Source organism: Sciurus carolinensis, chromosome 3, assembly GCF_902686445.1.
Source record: "Sciurus carolinensis chromosome 3, mSciCar1.2, whole genome shotgun sequence".
NCBI classification, from domain to species: domain Eukaryota; kingdom Metazoa; phylum Chordata; class Mammalia; order Rodentia; family Sciuridae; genus Sciurus; species Sciurus carolinensis.
The window spans coordinates 10,914,238-10,932,366 of NC_062215.1; the positions used below are offsets into that span (position 1 = coordinate 10,914,238).

The 18,129-nt window shown below is 39.5% G+C and overlaps 1 protein-coding gene across 2 annotated transcripts in view; it reads left to right on the plus strand.

Moving 5' to 3' along the window:
• Window positions 1–6,300, plus strand: part of Abca9 (ATP binding cassette subfamily A member 9) — a 59,981-nt gene extending 53,681 nt beyond the window's left edge. For both annotated transcript variants that reach the window (XM_047546818.1, XM_047546820.1), the window contains 8 exons: window positions 600–760; window positions 1,537–1,612; window positions 1,683–1,777; window positions 2,536–2,655; window positions 2,843–2,983; window positions 3,895–3,974; window positions 5,918–5,973; window positions 6,103–6,300. In XM_047546818.1, coding sequence (XP_047402774.1) covers window positions 600–760; window positions 1,537–1,612; window positions 1,683–1,777; window positions 2,536–2,655; window positions 2,843–2,983; window positions 3,895–3,974; window positions 5,918–5,973; window positions 6,103–6,201 — 828 coding nt within the window. In that variant the 3' untranslated portion in view covers window positions 6,202–6,300. The remainder of the gene's footprint in view (window positions 1–599; window positions 761–1,536; window positions 1,613–1,682; window positions 1,778–2,535; window positions 2,656–2,842; window positions 2,984–3,894; window positions 3,975–5,917; window positions 5,974–6,102) is intronic.
• The last annotated feature ends 11,829 nt before the right edge of the window (window positions 6,301–18,129 follow it).

Here is an 18,129-nt window from a genome sequence, read left to right on the forward strand (position 1 = left end):
ATAAACTATAGCCATCAAATAGGTCTCCAGACATTGCTAAATGGACCCTGACTACTTGAGAGTCTGAGGAGGAGGTCCACAAATTTGAGGACAGCCTGGGAAGCTTAGCAAAATCTTATCACGAAATAAAAAAATAAGCAGGGCTGGGAGGTAGCTCAGTGGAGAGTGTCCCCGGGTTCAGCCCCCAGAACCAAAACAGAAAAGTACCCTGGGAGGAGGTTTTTTCCTGAATGAGAACCGCTGCCTTATTGTGAAATTGATCCTGTAGCTATTTATTGCTGAGGAAACAGAATACTTAACAATTATCTGTTCTTTGGAGTGTTTGGGGTCAACAAAGTCAAGCAATGAACAACCAAATAAGCAACCTTGAATTCAACCCTGGCATTGGAATTGGTAACATAGTCTATAACAATGTGGAATATTTGCCCTTTAAATTATTGAGTATTTTATCACCTTTTTATTCTCTGAAGTTAAGCGATTACATATTTACTGTTACACTCTCAGAACCCAGGTGTGTGAAGAGGAGGCCACTGGAGTACACACTCATGTGACAAGCACACAATTTGGAATAGTATCTAAGAATGAACTTTTTTGTGTAGGTGATTTTGAAAGGAAGCAGCGGAGGGGACACCCCTGGGTTCCTGGGGTACTGTCCTCAGGAGAATGTGCTGTGGCCCAACCTGACAGTGAGGGAACACCTGGAGGTGTATGCTGCCGTGAAGGGGCTGAAGAAAAGGGATGCCTCGGCCATCATTACACAGTACGCGGGGAGACACCCCCATTGTCTATGGTGGGGGGTTTTAGTGATGTTCAAACAAAATTAGAGAAGGGGGTTTCTAACTACTGATCCCTTGTTTGTGGGAGAAGTCTTGGGCATCTAGAACCCAGTTCACTGTCGTTTCTTCTCCCTATAAGCCTGGAGAGATGAAGTTTACTAATTCTTGCCAATATGGAAAGGAGTCATTGAAAATATGAGGGTGCTGACCATGAATGGTTCATGAACTATTAGTCAGTTTTGTGCTACTAACACGAAATACCTGAGGTCAACTTTTATTGAAAAAAGTAGCTCATCTTTTGGAAGCCTGGAAGTCCAACACTGAGCAGCCCCATTGGTTTAGCCTCTGGTGAGGACCCAACAGCAGATGACATGACGGGAATGTGCATAAGAGGGAGAGGGTCAGATGACCAGACAGGAAACCAGAGGGAGCTGGGGATCCCACAATTCCTTCTGAGGCCATGTCCCCAAATGACCTAAGGACCTTCCACTAAGACACACCTTTTAAAGGTACACACCGCCTCTTAACATCACCACATTAGAAACCAAACTTCCAACACATGAACCATTTGGGGACAAACTGTATCTATGCCATAGCAGTATCCCAGGAGATTCCAAAGCTATTACCACTCTGATGACTATAGTAGGAAAATTTTCTTGACTACAAATTTCTCTACTGCAGCATTTGTTCTGATTTGCTTGTTCTCACTTCCCATCATTGTCCATGGGTAATAAAGATTGACTCACTGTGTTTCCTTCAGGTTGGTGGATGCCCTCAAGCTGCAGGACCAGCTAAAGGCTCCTGTGAATACTTTATCAGAGGGAATAAAGAGAAAGGTATGGAAAGTGGCTTGGGGTAGTAAGTGCACCCTGCAGACCAGTGGCGGATGGGCTGTCCTTGTTCCAGCTGTGCTTCGTGCTGAGCATCCTGGGGAGTCCATCGGTGGTGCTTATGGATGAGCCGTCTACTGGGATGGACCCTGAGGGGCAGCAGCAGATGTGGTAAGACATTCTCATGAGCAACTCTAAGGGGATTTGTGGACCCCGTAACAACTGACCTTTGAAGTTGTTTACTTAGAAAGTGAAAGGCACTCATCTATTATCAGGAGAAGCAAAATGAAAGGGAAAAATATCTGATTTCATATTGCAATTATCAGTTTTATAAAGGAGAAAAAGATATATTCTTTTAACCTAATGCCCATTCTAAGAAATTTTGTTTTTTTCTTAAGTCTTCTGGGTATGCATGGTGCATTACTTAAATCAAATTGATCTATTACTAACCCCTCAATAAATCTTTCTTCAACATAACCAAAATATAATTCATAAAGGAGGATAAAAGAAACACTCCAAGTTCTCAATATGTTCTGTAATTATTTTTGGAAATTTCTGAAATCTGGCATTTTGTACCTTTACAGCATATATTTTGATTATTACATATTTTATATAAGTTCTCCCTTTTTGTCTTTCTTCCCTCCACCTTCTCATAAATACTCCCCAAACTCAGCATTTTTCCAAACAACCTATTACCCAATATCCTCTATGTTCATTCCAAACCACATTCTAAATTATAAGCTCTAATCAATAGATCGGTTACTTCCATGCCTTTCATCCTTACAAGAATCCTGGTTTTGGTCTAGGCTGCGTTCTGGTCCAAATTCAATGTCTCAATGTTCACTACATGCATCAATGGAAATTTCTAAAAATTCCACAATGCCTTGAGCATTTGCTTTAGATATCACTTTCCCTTGACCTAACTCTAGGCAGGCGATCCGGGCCACCTTTAGGAACTCGGAGAGGGGTGCCCTCCTGACCACCCATTACATGGCAGAGGCAGAGGCCGTGTGTGACCGCGTAGCCATCATGGTGTCTGGACGGCTGAAGTGAGTACCTGTCTAGGCCACGCTGGGCCCCCAGGTAACACACTCTGGTAGAAGGACATTGTGCACTGTGAGGAGCTGGCGCATCCTGGTTCTGTGTGGGCCCCCGACCCTGGGTCCTCCAGAGGCCGAAGAGCATCAGCAGTAGATTTTCCCATTACTTCACTGACCTCCTCCTCCCGACCTCCAGGTGTATCGGTTCTATCCAACACCTGAAAAGCAAATTCGGCAAAGATTACCTGCTGGAGATGAAGGTGAAGACCCCTGAGAACGTGGAAGCACTCCATGCGGAGATCTTGAGGCTCTTCCCCCAGGCTGCAAGACAGGAAAGGTAGACACAGATGTTGTTTGTTTTATCTCAGCCTCTCTGTTAAAAGTGTGAGAACTAGAAGCTTTATTGGTTCATTCTTTTTTTTTTTTTTTTTTTTTTTTTTTTTGGTACAAGGGATTGAACCCAGAGGCGCTTAACCACTGAGCCACATCACCAACCCGTTTTTATTTTTTACTTTGAGACGGGTCTCACTAAGTTGCTCAGGTCCTTGCTAAGTCATTCTTTTCCTTTTTTTTTTTTAACTCTACAATAATTGTGACTATGTTAATTACAGAAAGCCTTCTGTTCCAAGGGCTGCTACAGGAGAAAAAGAAGACAATCAAGTGCTGAGTTAGAGGCAGAATCTTGCAAAGGAATTAGCATTTGTGGGACCTCTATACTGTGCCTGCTACTGATGTATACGTGTGCTTGGGTCCTCTCCATGGCTCTTGCTGGAGGCTAAAATATCCTCTCTTAAAGGAGATGCCCTGCATAAAGCCCATGGTCCAGTTCTAGGTCTCATTGGAAGCTCAGTGAATGGTGTCTCTTAGCTTCTGGGTTGTTATTAGTAATGGCATTTGAGGCTCAGGTAGGTTAGGTAATAATAATAGCTAGTGGTGGACACTGTGGTTGAACCTGGTGCTTTTTGTTTAAATACTCTTCTCTTTACACTAAGAAGCAGCAGAAGTAATCTTGCTTCTCCCTGCTTGAGGCATAGATACTATGGATCTCTCCCCTGCCTCCCAATTTCCTCGTAGTGGATTATCTTTTCATTGGTCAAAGAGAATTTATTCTTGGGTTGTCTCCAAAGCCCTGCTCTGTGTGTATTTAAGCAAAATGTTCACAAGACTGTTGCTCCTTTCCAGACATGTGCCCATCAGAGGTCCTGATCTGGAAACCTGGAGCTCAACCTCCCTCTCTTCCCTTTGCAGGTTCTCCTCCCTCTTGGTCTATAAGTTGCCTGTTGAGGATGTGCGACCTTTGTCCCAGGCTTTCTTCAAACTGGAGACAGGCAAGTGACTGTTTAGAGGGGAGATGCTGAGAAGCAGAAGAAAGCCCAACCAGCAGTAAAAGAATGCATTAAGAATTGTGATATTACCTCATAAATGAACCACTGAGACTTCTAATCTAGTGGATCTCAGCAGGGGTGGGGGGATCTGACAACATCTGGGGATGCTTTTGGTTTTCCTGAGTAGCCATAAGGTGGCAGGGTACAACTGGGGGGTCAACGGCAGGGAGACTGCTGAGCATCCACAATGCCTAGGTCAGTCCCAGAGAAAGAAGGATCTGACAGAAATGTCATCAGGACTCAGGTCTAGAAACCCTGCCCTCGCTGAATAAGGCGCTGGAGGAAACAGACCATCGACAGTCAGAGCTGGAGCATCCAGAGAGTCATACAAACAGAAGAATATTGATTTGCTTTTTATCTTGAGGTATTCTTAGATAGCAGCAGATAGTGATGAAAGTTTCCTTTCTCTGCTCAGGTGGACTAATCCATGACTCGTTCTTGGGCCCTTGGATTTTGGTCTTGGCATACACATTGATCTAACCCGGCTTGTTTTCTGTCATGTTAGTGCAAGAAACCAGATGAGCTGCTGACTCCCTGTGCCTCCTCTTGGGCTGTGCTTTCTGGCTTCATTAGAGGTCTCAGACTTTCCAGCTCTTAAAGAGACTTCTTGAGACAGCGTTAGAATTACCTCATCAGGTTTTCTCTTTCTCATCCTTTTGGTTACCCTGATTCTATGCTCTATATTTTATACCGATCACTGTGGCTCACTGATCAGTTTTGCATCATTCTGATGGGCAGGATTCCCACAGCAGGCTCTGATCAACAGGAAATGTTTATAATGGATTAGTAGCAGAAAGATTGATGTTCCAGGAAAGCTGTCTCCCAAGAGTACAACACAGCCTCTTCTTTTAAAGCCTTTTAAATTTTTTTCTTTCAAAAAATCTCCTCTCCTATCCCAGTTTCCTTCCACTGTGCTTAATTTGCTGAAACTTAAGGTTCTCATCTAGGGGAAAACACACATTATTTAAAAAAATCACAGTCCTACCCTATCGTGTGAAGATGACACAAAGTGCAAATTGTGGAGACATAAGCCAGCATTTTTTTTTTTATCCAGATGTCATCAGACACCATTACATTCTCAGAGGCAATATATTTATTGAGCAAGCTAGACTGGGTAACATGCAAGGAAAATGCATGCCCCATGACAGTCCTTCCTAGATTCTTCCTTACCAACAGATCACATTTGGGTAATGCAAACTCCAGCCAAACTTTAGGGTCATGTGCCTCGCCCACGTCAGACTTGCCTCCAATGTGGAGACCTGTAGCTAGGAAGATGGAGAGTCAGTGTTCTCTCTTTTCTTACTCTGTTCTCTCCTTGACTCATAAGCTGATGTGTGGGGCCTCAGGGGGGTGGGGAGAGTGAGAGCGAGAGCGAGAGTAGGGAGAGAGAGAGAGAGAGAATTGAATTGAACTTGGGAGTAGAGTTGTGTGGAAATTACCACCTTCAATCAAGGGACACACTTAGTGCCATGACCTCCCCTCTCTGTCCCTCTGTTTGGTGTTTTCTCTGCTAGAACCCACTGGGAGACAGCTCTTGATGTCAGCCTGTGGGGTAGAGAAGAGTGAGGGAAGATTTCGAGGGGCCCATAGTAGTTTTTCAGCACAGAGGGAACCCGTCTCTTAGCCAGCACCGGTGTCCTGGAACTCTTGATAGTGTCTTACATTCTTGAGGTGCCTCTGCCAAAAACCTCTACCAAAATGGGGTGGTATTTCCCTCCTATTAGATAAGCATATGGTACATATGCTTTTTCACACTTTGTCTAAGAATATTTATTACCTTTTATTTTGTCTTTAAAATCTTCTTGTATGTGCTTTTGGGATATGACTCAAGAAAATTCCCCGAATAAAAAGTATACAAACCCATATGTATTTTCACCCTTCTGCAGTCAAGCAGAGCTTCCGCCTGGAGGAGTACAGCCTCTCGCAGTCCACCCTGGAGCAGGTGGGTTGGCTGGCTGGTTTCATACCATCCATGGAGCTGAGTGTCTGGGATGTGCATGCCCTTTGCGCTTGAAGCTGTAGAGGGCAGGTGACAGCCCTCCCCTGTATTTATGTGTTTCCTCCCTTGCAGGTTTTCCTGGAGCTCTCCAAGGAGCAGGAGCTGGATGACTTTGACAATGAACTTGATCCTTCTGTGCAGTGGAAGCTTCTCCCGCAGGAAGAGCCTTAAAGCTGCAAATAATCTGCTTCTCTTTTAGCCTGTGGCTCATTTTAAGATGGTGTTTTATAGCATTAATATACCTTACCTCTGAATAGCACACTCAAACTCATGTCATAACTTTTCTCAATAATATTTCTCTTTCATGGAACTCGGGGGTAGATTCAGTGAGAGCCACAATAGAGCCAGAGATTAACCAGACCACACAGCCAAGGGACCAGCAAACAAGTTCCATTCTACACAATATTAGGTTTAAAAACTCATTTATGATAGAATTGTTGACATTTCTGAGGATGATATGGAGATTGTTTAACTTCTCCTGAACTTCAACATATGGAATATTTTCTCATCTTTTTGATGAGGTGAAGTAGAAATTAAGACATATTATTGATTTTAGAGGAAGGGGAATCAACTGATTACCCAGCAGCACACACAGTGTTTGCTTTGTTTTAATTCATTTTTTAACCTGTTTTTAATTCAGTGAGTCTCTTTTTTTCTGCCATTTTTCATACTTTAGATTATAGCCTGTGATGACTATAAAGGAAATTTGAAACCTGTCAAGACAAATGCTTGCAATAAGAATTTGATCAACTTGATGAACATTTTAAAATACACATTTCACATATTAATTTGAAACACATTTCTAATTTTGTATTTTTTCTAATGATACAAGGATGTACTCTTAGCAAAGTACTGAAGAGTCGTAGGTCTTATTTACCCTATCTTTATATGTTATGACTTATCTGGTGACCCTAAAGCACCTTAAATCAACAGAATAAACGTGTACAGCCTTGTTTAGGTGATTTTTCATTGTTGTTCCTACTTTACTGCTATTATTGCTGCTAGCTAATTGAACCTTTGAAGGAGACTATGTGACAGACCTTTTCTTTGATTCTGGTATTTCTTGTATCTTTTTGGTTTGTGGTAATTACTATTATTCTATCAACTTGTGAGATTACTCCTATAAGATCCTGATCAAAGGGCCTCAGATTTCTTATTTTAAAAAGGAGACATACATCTTGTTTGTAAATCAAAAAAAAAAAAAAAAAAAAGAAGAAGAAGAAGAAGAAGAAGAAAGAAAGAAAGAAAAAAAGGAGACATTTACACTAGCTCTAGTGACCCACTTGACTTTTATGAGTTACAAATGGATTGATACAAGCCAACACATTGAAAACTACAGGCCACTTTTATTAGTACTAGAGTAAGTGTCCCTTGCAATGAAACAAGTGCTCTAAACTACAATTATCACTGTATTATAAGTGATAATACACTATCCCCTAAATAATGCATCGCTTGCCAAGACTTGGCTCAGTCTTACTAATAATATTCTATTAGACTCAGGAAACATTTTAGTGAAGCATTTTTTAATGAGAAAAATGTCGATGTGCTCTATATTATGGGAAGTGGCCAAGAGATGCAGATACCATTTTAGCAGTCTGAGAGTACATTCTCAAAGTCAAAGAAGTGAAGATAAACAATGCTAATAATCTGTGTAAGAATGTTTCAAGGAGAGAAGTTGTATCTAGCAGTCCTGTAAAAGAAGCTGAAACCAAACTTGAGCCACATAGAATTTCAGAACTATGATCATTTTGGAAGCATCATGTGATAATGGCAACATTATCAATTATAAGAAGACTAAGAATTACACATCATCTGCTAGACTCTCTAGGTACATTGATCATTTATACTTGCCTCGTAATAACATTGCAAATATTTATTTGTATTTATTTTGTCACTGTAGGAGGCAGAATTTCCAATATGTCCCACTAAAGATGTCCCCCCAACTTCTGGGTCCTTTGACTATGATGTGCTGTTGGTCCATGGTATCTATTATGTTGCATAGCACCCTGGACTTTCAGATAGGAAGATCCTCTGGGTGGGCACAGATAGATGACCTTTACGGATTGCCTGCCCCTTAAATGTAGAGTGCTTCCTCTGGGTGGTAGCAGAAGGGAAAGTCAAGAAGATTCAAAGCCTGAGGAAACTTGATGCTCTGTGTTTGTCTTTGAAGAGAGAAGGACAACCTGAAGGGAATGTGGGCATCCTGCATACAGGAGCAGGGAGGGGACAAGCAGAAGAAGAAACACTAGACAAGAACCTGGTGGTGTTAGCTGCTGAGATTGCTGAGATGTGGGGCTGCTTGTTACAGCAGTGGGTTAGCACTCATTGACGAATACAGTAGTTCAGGCCAAGGAAGGGCGAGAGCAAAACCTGGAATAAGTGACGCAACTGTGACCACACAATCATTGAGGCAACTGCCAAAGAACTTCGAATGGAGCGGAGCTGTCTGTCCCCAGCCCTCAACTGGAGCAGGCCCTGCACTTGCCACTGTCCTCTGACATGTTTACAGGGTTGATGCTCTGGCATGCTGAGACTTCCTCCATTCCCAGTCTACCTGGACCACACCATGCCAAAAATCTCTAGATAGTAACTTATCTATTACTGGAGTCAATACAGCTTTTTTGTTTTGTTTTGTTTTGATTTATTGAGTTATAGCCATGGCGATTTCAAAGCAAAAGAGTTAAAATTGCTCTCTCGAAGTAAGGTGAAGACTCTTCTAACTTAGATACACAAAAGCTTTTTATTTTTTGTTTATTTTTTGTACAGGAGATTGAACCCAGGGATGCTTTAATACTGAGTTACATCCCCAGCCCTTTTTATTTATTTATTTTGGACCAGGGTCTTGCTAAATTGTTGAGGGTCTCTCTAAGTTGCTGAAGCTGATCTTGAGCTCGCAATCCTCCTACTTTGGTCTCCCAAGTTGCTGGGATTACAGCTCTGTGCCATTATGCCTGACTGGATATGCAAAGTTTTATTGACCGAATGGAGTATTTGAAGTAGGTGGTAAGAATAATTTTTTCTGGTGGCTTAATAAATGAAAATATTATAATGATCATAAGTAAATTATTTTAGTGATACTGGGTTTAATTATTATTATATGAGATGTGAATTTCTCAACACTGGGCAACCTATAAAAACCATTCTTTGAGAACAATTCTGATAAATTAACAATGAAAGTGGTCAAAAATCAATAAGAAATATGTGTAGACTTGTGATAACTTTTGTTTGTAGTTCATGATTGAGTATTGAGAGAGCCCCAGTAATGGTTGCACAACAATCTGTCATTTATTTCCGTGAGTGAAAGTAAAAATTCAGTGAACCACAGTATGTACTGAATTAGTAAAACCTCTGCAAACCAAGTTTGTCAAGGACTCCCTGAAACAAAGTCTGTCATTTAGGGGTGGCCATCCACCGGCTATAGAAGGCAAAGTCTTTTTGAGGGTGTCTTGATAGAGCAGGTTCCTGTTGAGTAGATATAGCAATTCATATGTAAATAAGTCCTTACACCTTCCTGAAGCCTCACCTGGAGCTTGGGTGTGTGTTTAACCAGCAATACTAGAAATTCTCAGAAATTCTGAGCAGGACAGGACCTCAGAAATTCTGTAATTCGCTTATTGTACAAGTTAGAACCTGACAGATTCCATTACTTGGTCATAGAGAATCAAGAGAACTTCATCTCAAGTAATGAATAATTTTTGTAGACTTATTTTTTGGAAATGTGTTGGTGGATGCAAACTAATTTTTAATATTTCTAACTACATAAATTGAAATATAAAATTATAACAATTCTCACTAATGGACATACATTAAACTATAACTTATTTGACTAAGAGCAAAGTCTCTTTTATGATTCTCTTTGTTTGGATTTTCACTCTTCTCTGTATACTTTCATGCTCTTCTTGAATCACATTGCCTAGGCCTTCCCTTAGGACTCTCTGTGTGGAGTGCATTTTAGGGTGGAGCCCACTGACAGATGGTATGGAGTTCAGGAAGTACTCACCTGGAGATGGTGAAAAAACTGTTCTTAGAAACAAAAAAAGGAATGTACCAGTTAAAGAATACACAGTGGCCCATGCCTATATGCCCAGTGACTCAGGAGGCTGAGGTAGGAGGATCACTAATTCAAGGCCAGGGTCAGCAACTTAGCAAGGCCTTAAGCAACTTAGTGGCATCCTTTCTTAAAATAAAAAATAAAAAGGGCAGGAGATGTGGCTCAGTGGTTAAGCACCCCTGATACCAAAAAAAAAAAAAAAAAAAAAAAAAAAAAGAAACATTAAAAATAAGAAAATAAATGGAAATCTTTAAAAAAAGATGTAAAACTTGGTCAAAAGTGTTTTTATCAGATAACATATTTTTATCAATTGTATATTGTTCTTTCAGCACTCATCTTCAGCTAAACTTATGTTATTCTCACTTTAAGTAGCTCAGGTTGCTCTGTATTTGAACGTGTTTTTACTCTCTTCAAATTCTGTGCTAGCAATGCTTCAGGTCATCTATTTAGAATGTAGTCTCAAAGCCTGTGCATACTTTGATGGACCTTCCAACCCTAGCCAATTTCACACCTCTCCCCTTTTTTAATTCACTTAAATTCTACTTATTGGCCAGATTTTACCATCCAACATACCCATCCTATACTCCCAAAGCAGGATCTTGCAGTTCTCTACTGTTCCATTTTGGAGACTGAGCATTGCCAGAGAAAATCATTTATCATGCTTGACAAATGAGTAAAACTATATGTACGTGTATTTAACTGACATTGCTTGAATGACTGTAGAATCACTATCCTTGGGGGCCCAGGATAAATACCAAGATCACAACATCTCTGCACCATTACGCCCAGCGTTTTCAGATGCCTTAACACCTACCTAGATGATCTCATGACCTTGGTTTTCTCATTCTCCATAATCTTTCACTTGCTGCCAACACACACAACCAGAGAATTACAGAGTCCAACCTACCAACAGTGTTGAGGCTGAAGAACCCTGATAGAGGTAAATACTGTGCCAAAAATAATCAAATGATGTGATCAGGTAACAGAAAAAGCCAAAGGCCACTTTAAGAAGATTAATCAAAAAGATTTCTTTGGGGGATAACAATTAAACTGAGGATTCAGTGACAATGAAGCAGTGGTCTGAAATGGGAGAGAGCTGGACAGGTCATGAGAACATGTGGGATGGTCCAAGTTAGAAACCAAGTCAGAGTGTTTAGAGATGACCAATAACAGGGAAGGAAGGGCCTAGTAAAATGGGGCAGTGGATACCATGAATTTTAAACTAAGTGCAGCAGAAAGCCCTTGAAGGCTGCTCAGAGGGACATTTATCTTATCAGACACATATTTAAGAAAACAATAACACTTGCCTCTGATTGGAGAATAGACTGTAGGGCATCAACAGTGGATGTGGGAGAATGTGGTAGGAGGCCATTGCGATGATGCTGATGGGGAGATAATGGAGCCACGGGGTAGGATGAAGACAGTGGATGTGGCGACCCCATGGTGCACTGGGGTACACTTTGGAACTAAAGTTGGCAAGACTTGCTGATGGATTCTCTGTGAGGTTCTGGCAGGAATGGGTTGAAGGATAGTCAAGATTTTCTTCTCTTGAAAGGGTGGAGGCATTTTCTGAAATAAAGGGTGGGTACCAGGGGGGAAATGGGGGGAGATGTGATAAAGATTTTGCTTTTGAAAATGTTCACCAACTGATTAGGTAACATGTCACATCAGAAGATCCAGAACTCCTGGGTAGAGATCAAAGACTTTTCTCTAAGCTGTTAACGTTTTACTGTTTATTTCAAGATAGGGCTTTATGTTTTGAAAACTGTCACTTTATTCTGGGGCACAGAAAGGAAAAATTTTAAATATTGGAGTTCCTCTGCCAAATAGCTCTTTAGGATACTAGAAAAGTCACACCACCATGTTACTTGGGTGGTTCTCTGTTGCAGGAACTGGCTGGAAGTTAATATAAAAAAAAAATTGTTGGATGGTGATCACGTGAATTCAATGTTCAGCAGGTCAGGAAAACTACAGCCATGATCTGCCTCTGAAAACAGCTCGGGAAGTTTCAAAGCAGTCAAAACAGAACAAGCATAATGAAGATGTTATCCAGACTAAAAGTAAACAGCAACCATTTTCCTGGAAATAGTGAGACCCAGTGATTAACTGAGCTCCTAGGTTACTTTCTTCAGATATCCCAAAAGTAAGTTCATGGTTTTTTTTTTTTTCTGTTTTGTTTATATTTGACATCATATATATGAAATCTCAAATATTTGTGGAGAAATTTTTAAAATAATGAATGTTTCTCATTCTTGCTGATACATTTCACAGAAAAAAAAAAGAACTTGCTTAATACCTAATTGTTAAAAATTGCAGCTATTATATCATGGCCATGGTTTGGGTATGGAGTATTCCCAAAGACTCCTGTGTTGAAGGCTTTATCCCCAACGCAGCCATGCCCAGAGGTTAAATTCTTGGGAAGTAATTGGATCTTGAAGGCTCTCATCTCACCAGTGGGTTAATCCTCTGATGGGTTAATAATTTTATGGCATTATTGAGAAGAGTGGAATCTGTAGGAGGTGGAGCCTGATTGGAGGAAGTAGGTCACTGGGGTGAGTTTATCTGGAAGAGTTTATCTCCTCCCCAAACTCTTCCTCTCCACTCTCACTTCCTGGCTGTGATAAGGTGAGAAATTTTTCTCTGCTGCCCCCTTCTGCCATGATGTACCTGCCAACTGACCATGGACTAAAACCTCTGAAAAGTGAGCCAAAATAAATTTTTCCTCCCTTAAGTTGATTTTGTCACAGCAACAGAAAGCTTACTAGAATAATCATGTTAAGTTAAAAAAAAAAAAGGTCAATGTGCAATAAACTGGAAATGTGTTCATAAATTAATTAAAAAGAACTTAGGTCAATCTTTAGGCTATATGTGATATGTAAAATCTGAATATGAATCCTTTTTCAAATTGCAAGTATATATATACACACAGATATGATTTTATTGCACAGCAATTTACAGATGTTTTCGATATGCTTTCTGTAACTGTGAGACTTTTTACTAATAACACTTAGAGAAATGTTTTGTGGTCTCTATCATTTTCAGACTTACATTTTTAAAACATAAGGTATTTTCCTATATCTTTAGCTTTTTGGATATGGTGTGTTGAATCAATTTGAGAAATATGTATTTTTCATTACAATAGTATTATTTCAAATCCTTTGCCATTTAGAATAGTTTATGGTGAACAGCTTTCTATACTCAAGGTAAAACAAAGGGTTTCTTCCGACATAAGCATTATTAGCATTGCAGGAGAAAATCAGAAACTTTAAGAAGTAAACTATGAAATTCATAATAACAAGACCCTGTCTTATTTTATATTCAGATATGAGCTATGGAACATACATAAATCAGGTAAGGAAAGGAAATAGCTTAAGGAATACTTTAATAAGTGGGTTTATACTGCAAGACTGATTTACAGTGGAAAATTTACAGGGTTGGGAGTCACACTCAGTTCTTTAGGCTATAGGGAGCTGTGACTGATTCCCTGGTGGGGCATGACCCCCCTTGGCTGGTTCACCTGCTGCTATACAATCTTTTTTTTAAGAGTGTCCACACTGCCAGGGGCAATCCATGGTCTCCTGGACACCCTCCCACTCTTATCTGTAGACTTTCTGACCTCTTTTCTCCATCTGCTTGGACCTAGACTTGCTCCCAACCTCAGTGAACAGCCCATGTAGTTTCCCTCCAGCAAGACCCTCTGAGCGTCCTGCGTACTGCGATCTGTGATCTGTGACCTAGAGGTGTGTTCTTAGTCCTCCACTCTGTGATCTGCCATCTGCCTTTCTGCCTACTGCTTTTTTGCCTTCTGCCTACTGCCCGCTTATATTCCCTCCAGGAGGCGGAGGGTAGAGCCACGCCAGTTAAGTGAAGATCAGGCGAGGAGCCAGCTGCCCAATCACCGGCAAAGATCAAAAGGAGCATGCACGAGCAGGAGCACTCGGGAACACATGTGCACGCGTTACGTGCGTGGACTCACTTGAATACAGCCAATGATAAAGCACCTGAGTGTGTTTATGTTAACTGACTTCCTCACCACCGATGTGGTCAAAACAACTTCTGGCTGGCTGCCAGGCGCCATCTTGGCATAGCCCACATGGCATAGCCCCCAACAGTGATCTTTATTTTAAGATAATCGAGGAACAAATGCTTGGTGATTTGTTAATAATCCCAAAGATTTAGGTTATGGACAAAAGATTAAAAGCCATTTCTATTAGCGTTTTAATATCTGCTCTCCCCTTTTTATGCACAATACCCTCATGGCAATGTAGAGAAAAAAGTATCCACTTCACTCTTTCAGTCTTCTTAACATATATATTTGTATTTCTATATAATCTAGAGTTGACTACAATGTCCCTGGAGAATGGATTATGTTCGTAATACCCACTTTGCTTCTCTACCAATTTAAGAACTTTGTATTGTTTGGGAGCATATCAATCATGCATGACATATTTTATAAAGGGAAATAGACTTATATAGAGACTTTTACTAAAGGAAACCAGTGCCTAGTTGAGCTATATACACATTCACTATTCTACATTAGTTGGGGAATATTTTGCACCTATACTTTTTCTATAAATAATATAATTGAAATGGACTGTTATTTTTGTATCAGTGGAATGTGCTCATTAATCAGAGTATGTGAGACAACATACCTAATTTTCATGTATTCCTTCTGATTTTATTTAGAACATTGGAAATGTTTATTTCTCATCTTTAGTATAAGTGGTTGATTCAAAGTCACTGTATGATTTGGGTCCATTTTCTTTTTTTTAATTACTTTTTTATTTTTACAGACTACACTTTGATTCATTGTATACAAATGGAGTACATCTTTTCGTTTCTTTGGATTCACTTTCATAGAAAATTCTGTGTAAGAAGGAATGAAAGATGGTTTCCTAAAGTTGTTTCTGGCAACTTACCTACAAAAATATTTTTTCTCTTGAAATGGCCATGAGAAATATTAGATAAAATATTTATTCTTAAAAGCCTTCCTAAACTCATCTGTCTATGATATTAGGAAAATCCAGTAGCCAACAAGGGAAGGGACCTCTAAAACTAGTGTTATGCTTATGTTAACTGATGTTTCTGAGTTTACCAATTTTTCAAACAGGAGCCTCCATAGCAACTTCAGGACAAGTTGCATGTTTGGAGCTTGCATCAGTTCCAGACTATTGCATTAGGTTGGAATTTTCAAAACAGATACACCTGTAAGGCAAGGGAGGAGTGGGAAGGAATCACCCTGTGACAAAGATATAGAACAAGGAAACTGTGTTCTGTTTTACCCTGGGCTCTGGGTAGAGTAAAAACTATCCCTTTAGGTAACTTCTAGCATCTTCCTATCTTTATGTATTTTTGGAGTTTCTCTTTATACCAACTACTCAGTAGTGAAACCTCAAACACAGATATATTTAAATAATGGTAGTGGATTGGTTGCATACTGAGTGCCTGGTTGAAGTGATTATAAGACTTCTCTGGAGTGTTGCCGCCCCAAATAGGGACACAAAGACAAATCCTCAGTGAGTGGGAGGTTGTAGTCCATGATGATTGACAAGACACTATGTGTAAGAGTTGGTAGGAACAGCACGGGAGAATCAGACTTCAAGAAAAGGTACTTATTGAACATAGACTACAAAACAATTCGGACTTCGAGAAAGGAAAAAGTACACTATCAGAAAGACCAAGAAGCTCTTGTAGCAATTGGTTAGAAAAGGAAATTTTTCAAAAGATAGAAATAATAGCAATATAGTATGATCTGGAAAGGGAAAATTAACTAAGTAAATATTTGAAAAACTTTTTTGAGAATAATTATATAACTTCTCTAAATAGTATTACAAAAATTCTGTTTATTTACAGGAATCGTGGAAGGGGTCATGTGTTGTGATATTTGTATCACAAAAGACAAAAGATTAATATTCTGAATATATGAAAGATCTTATTAGTGAGTTACAAAAAGACATAGAGAGGACTTTCATAAAGTATTAAACTACTTAGTCAATATGGTTGAGTAATACAAACATCTTGAAAAAATTGCGTGAAATTGACCACCCAAATCAGAAAAGTAATTATCACAGGAGGGTGATGATAGCAAGAAAATAGGCTTGTAGAGGAGACCTTGGGAGATTCCAACCTCCTAATGCTTTTATTTCTTAAAATGCGCGGTCAATATGCAGATGTTTCGTACACTTGTCTGCATGTCCTGGTAAGTTTGAATATGTTTTCATAATTTAAAAATCTTTAAAAGTTACTTTAGTGCATAAATAATTTCCTAACCTAATATTGATTCATCTTTCATAAGCAGCAGTGGAACTTTCAATGAATGGATATTTTTAACCTTTTCATCCTTTAGAATAATGTTTGCTCAAAGACTTCCTGAGCATTACCTCATTAGAAGTTCCACCTGACCATCAGTGTTTTATATGCAGTGTTTTCTTATTAGAAAATGTTTTATTTTGGTATTTTTTTTACTTGTTTTAGACTACTATTTTTTGATATTCCTGAAAACTTATTTTAAAGCCAGTACAGAAGCAGAAGAAAAAAGCTCAGGAAATATCATGAAAGACAGATGCACAGAAGAAAATATGAGAAAGCTACAGAGTGAATCTTGAGTAAACACAGGAATTACAGAACATTTTCTAAGAGGGAGTGCTTTGCTCTCTCCATGTGGAGACGCGTTACTACATTTGTGCTCTATGGGTTTTGAGTCAGCATACAGCAAGCATTAGGGATTTGAGGGAATTGCAAAATAGTTCCCTATAATCAAGATTAACCTGATTATCCCATAATGAGAGTTAAGTTCTCCTTTTTTTCCTCAAAGCTCATTGCTATGAAATCAGAAATAGTATTGACTGTGGCATTTCAAAATTGGGCCCCCAGGATTTGTGGTTTTTCAAGTTGTCATTAATGTTGCTATTATAGAGGTAAGCACAAAATATTCAATGCAAATTAGCACTCAATTAAATATTGATGCTATTAGAAACATTCAAAGTTTTGCAAGAGAAAGCAGAGGTAGCCTTTTTCTCTCATCTGCTCACTTTTCCAGTTATTCATTCATTCATTCATTTACTCATTTCTTACTTACAAATGCTATGAAAGTCCCTATATGCCAAGTACAGTATCACAGTTTCAGCAATACCAATAGAACAGGAACCTTTCCTCAAGGGATTCAGTAGTGGCAGGAAGTCAGGTAGGCAATCAGATAATTATTAAAATGGAAGCAAGTGTGTTGTCATAGAGTTATAAATAAAATTTTTATGAGTAAATAGGCAACATATTCTCATTCTGGAATGCCATGGAAGAATTCCAAATGAAATGATATATTTCCTCTTGAATGATCAGGTGGGAAGTATGTCTAATTCATGTGGTAGGAAAGAAAATTCCAAGAAAAATGAGCAGGCACAGAGGTGATAAAACACATCATCAATTCTGAGAAGTATGGATAGATCGGAATTAACAACTAGACTCCAGAATCCAAATTCTTGCAGTGGCAGAAGATGTAAGTGGAAATTTAGGTTGGCATCAAATCCAGACAAGCCCATTCTACATTCTGCATTCCACTGATGCACAGATTTTGTTTATTGATGTCCTTGTGTAGACCACAACAGATAATTCAGCGGTAGAAGAATCTCTGTAAGTTACTGGAAAATATATGAAGACAGATCCTTTCATTGGTTGAGGAAGAATTGTGACTGATTTCTTCATTTTTACCTGCATTACTTGTTTTGCCCAATTCACCTACTATAACCGGATCAGTGTTATGAGAGAAAGGAAAAAGATATGGGTTTTTTAATGACAGGTCTTGAGACTCAGCATTCTGGCAAGTCAAACACAGCACAAATAGGTAAATGGAGGTACTCAGAAAAAGTGGGTTTCTAGGTACAAAGCATCATCATTAAACCTACAACTTTCCTCACATTTCCCCCCTCGAACTGAAATTAACTGCCCCTGGTGTTGCTTGTTTGGTGAAGGCTGCACTTGGCCACATTTAGCCCTGAGTTGAAGGATGAATCGCATGCTTGTCACTAAGGGCATCGTTTCAGATGTCGAATGAC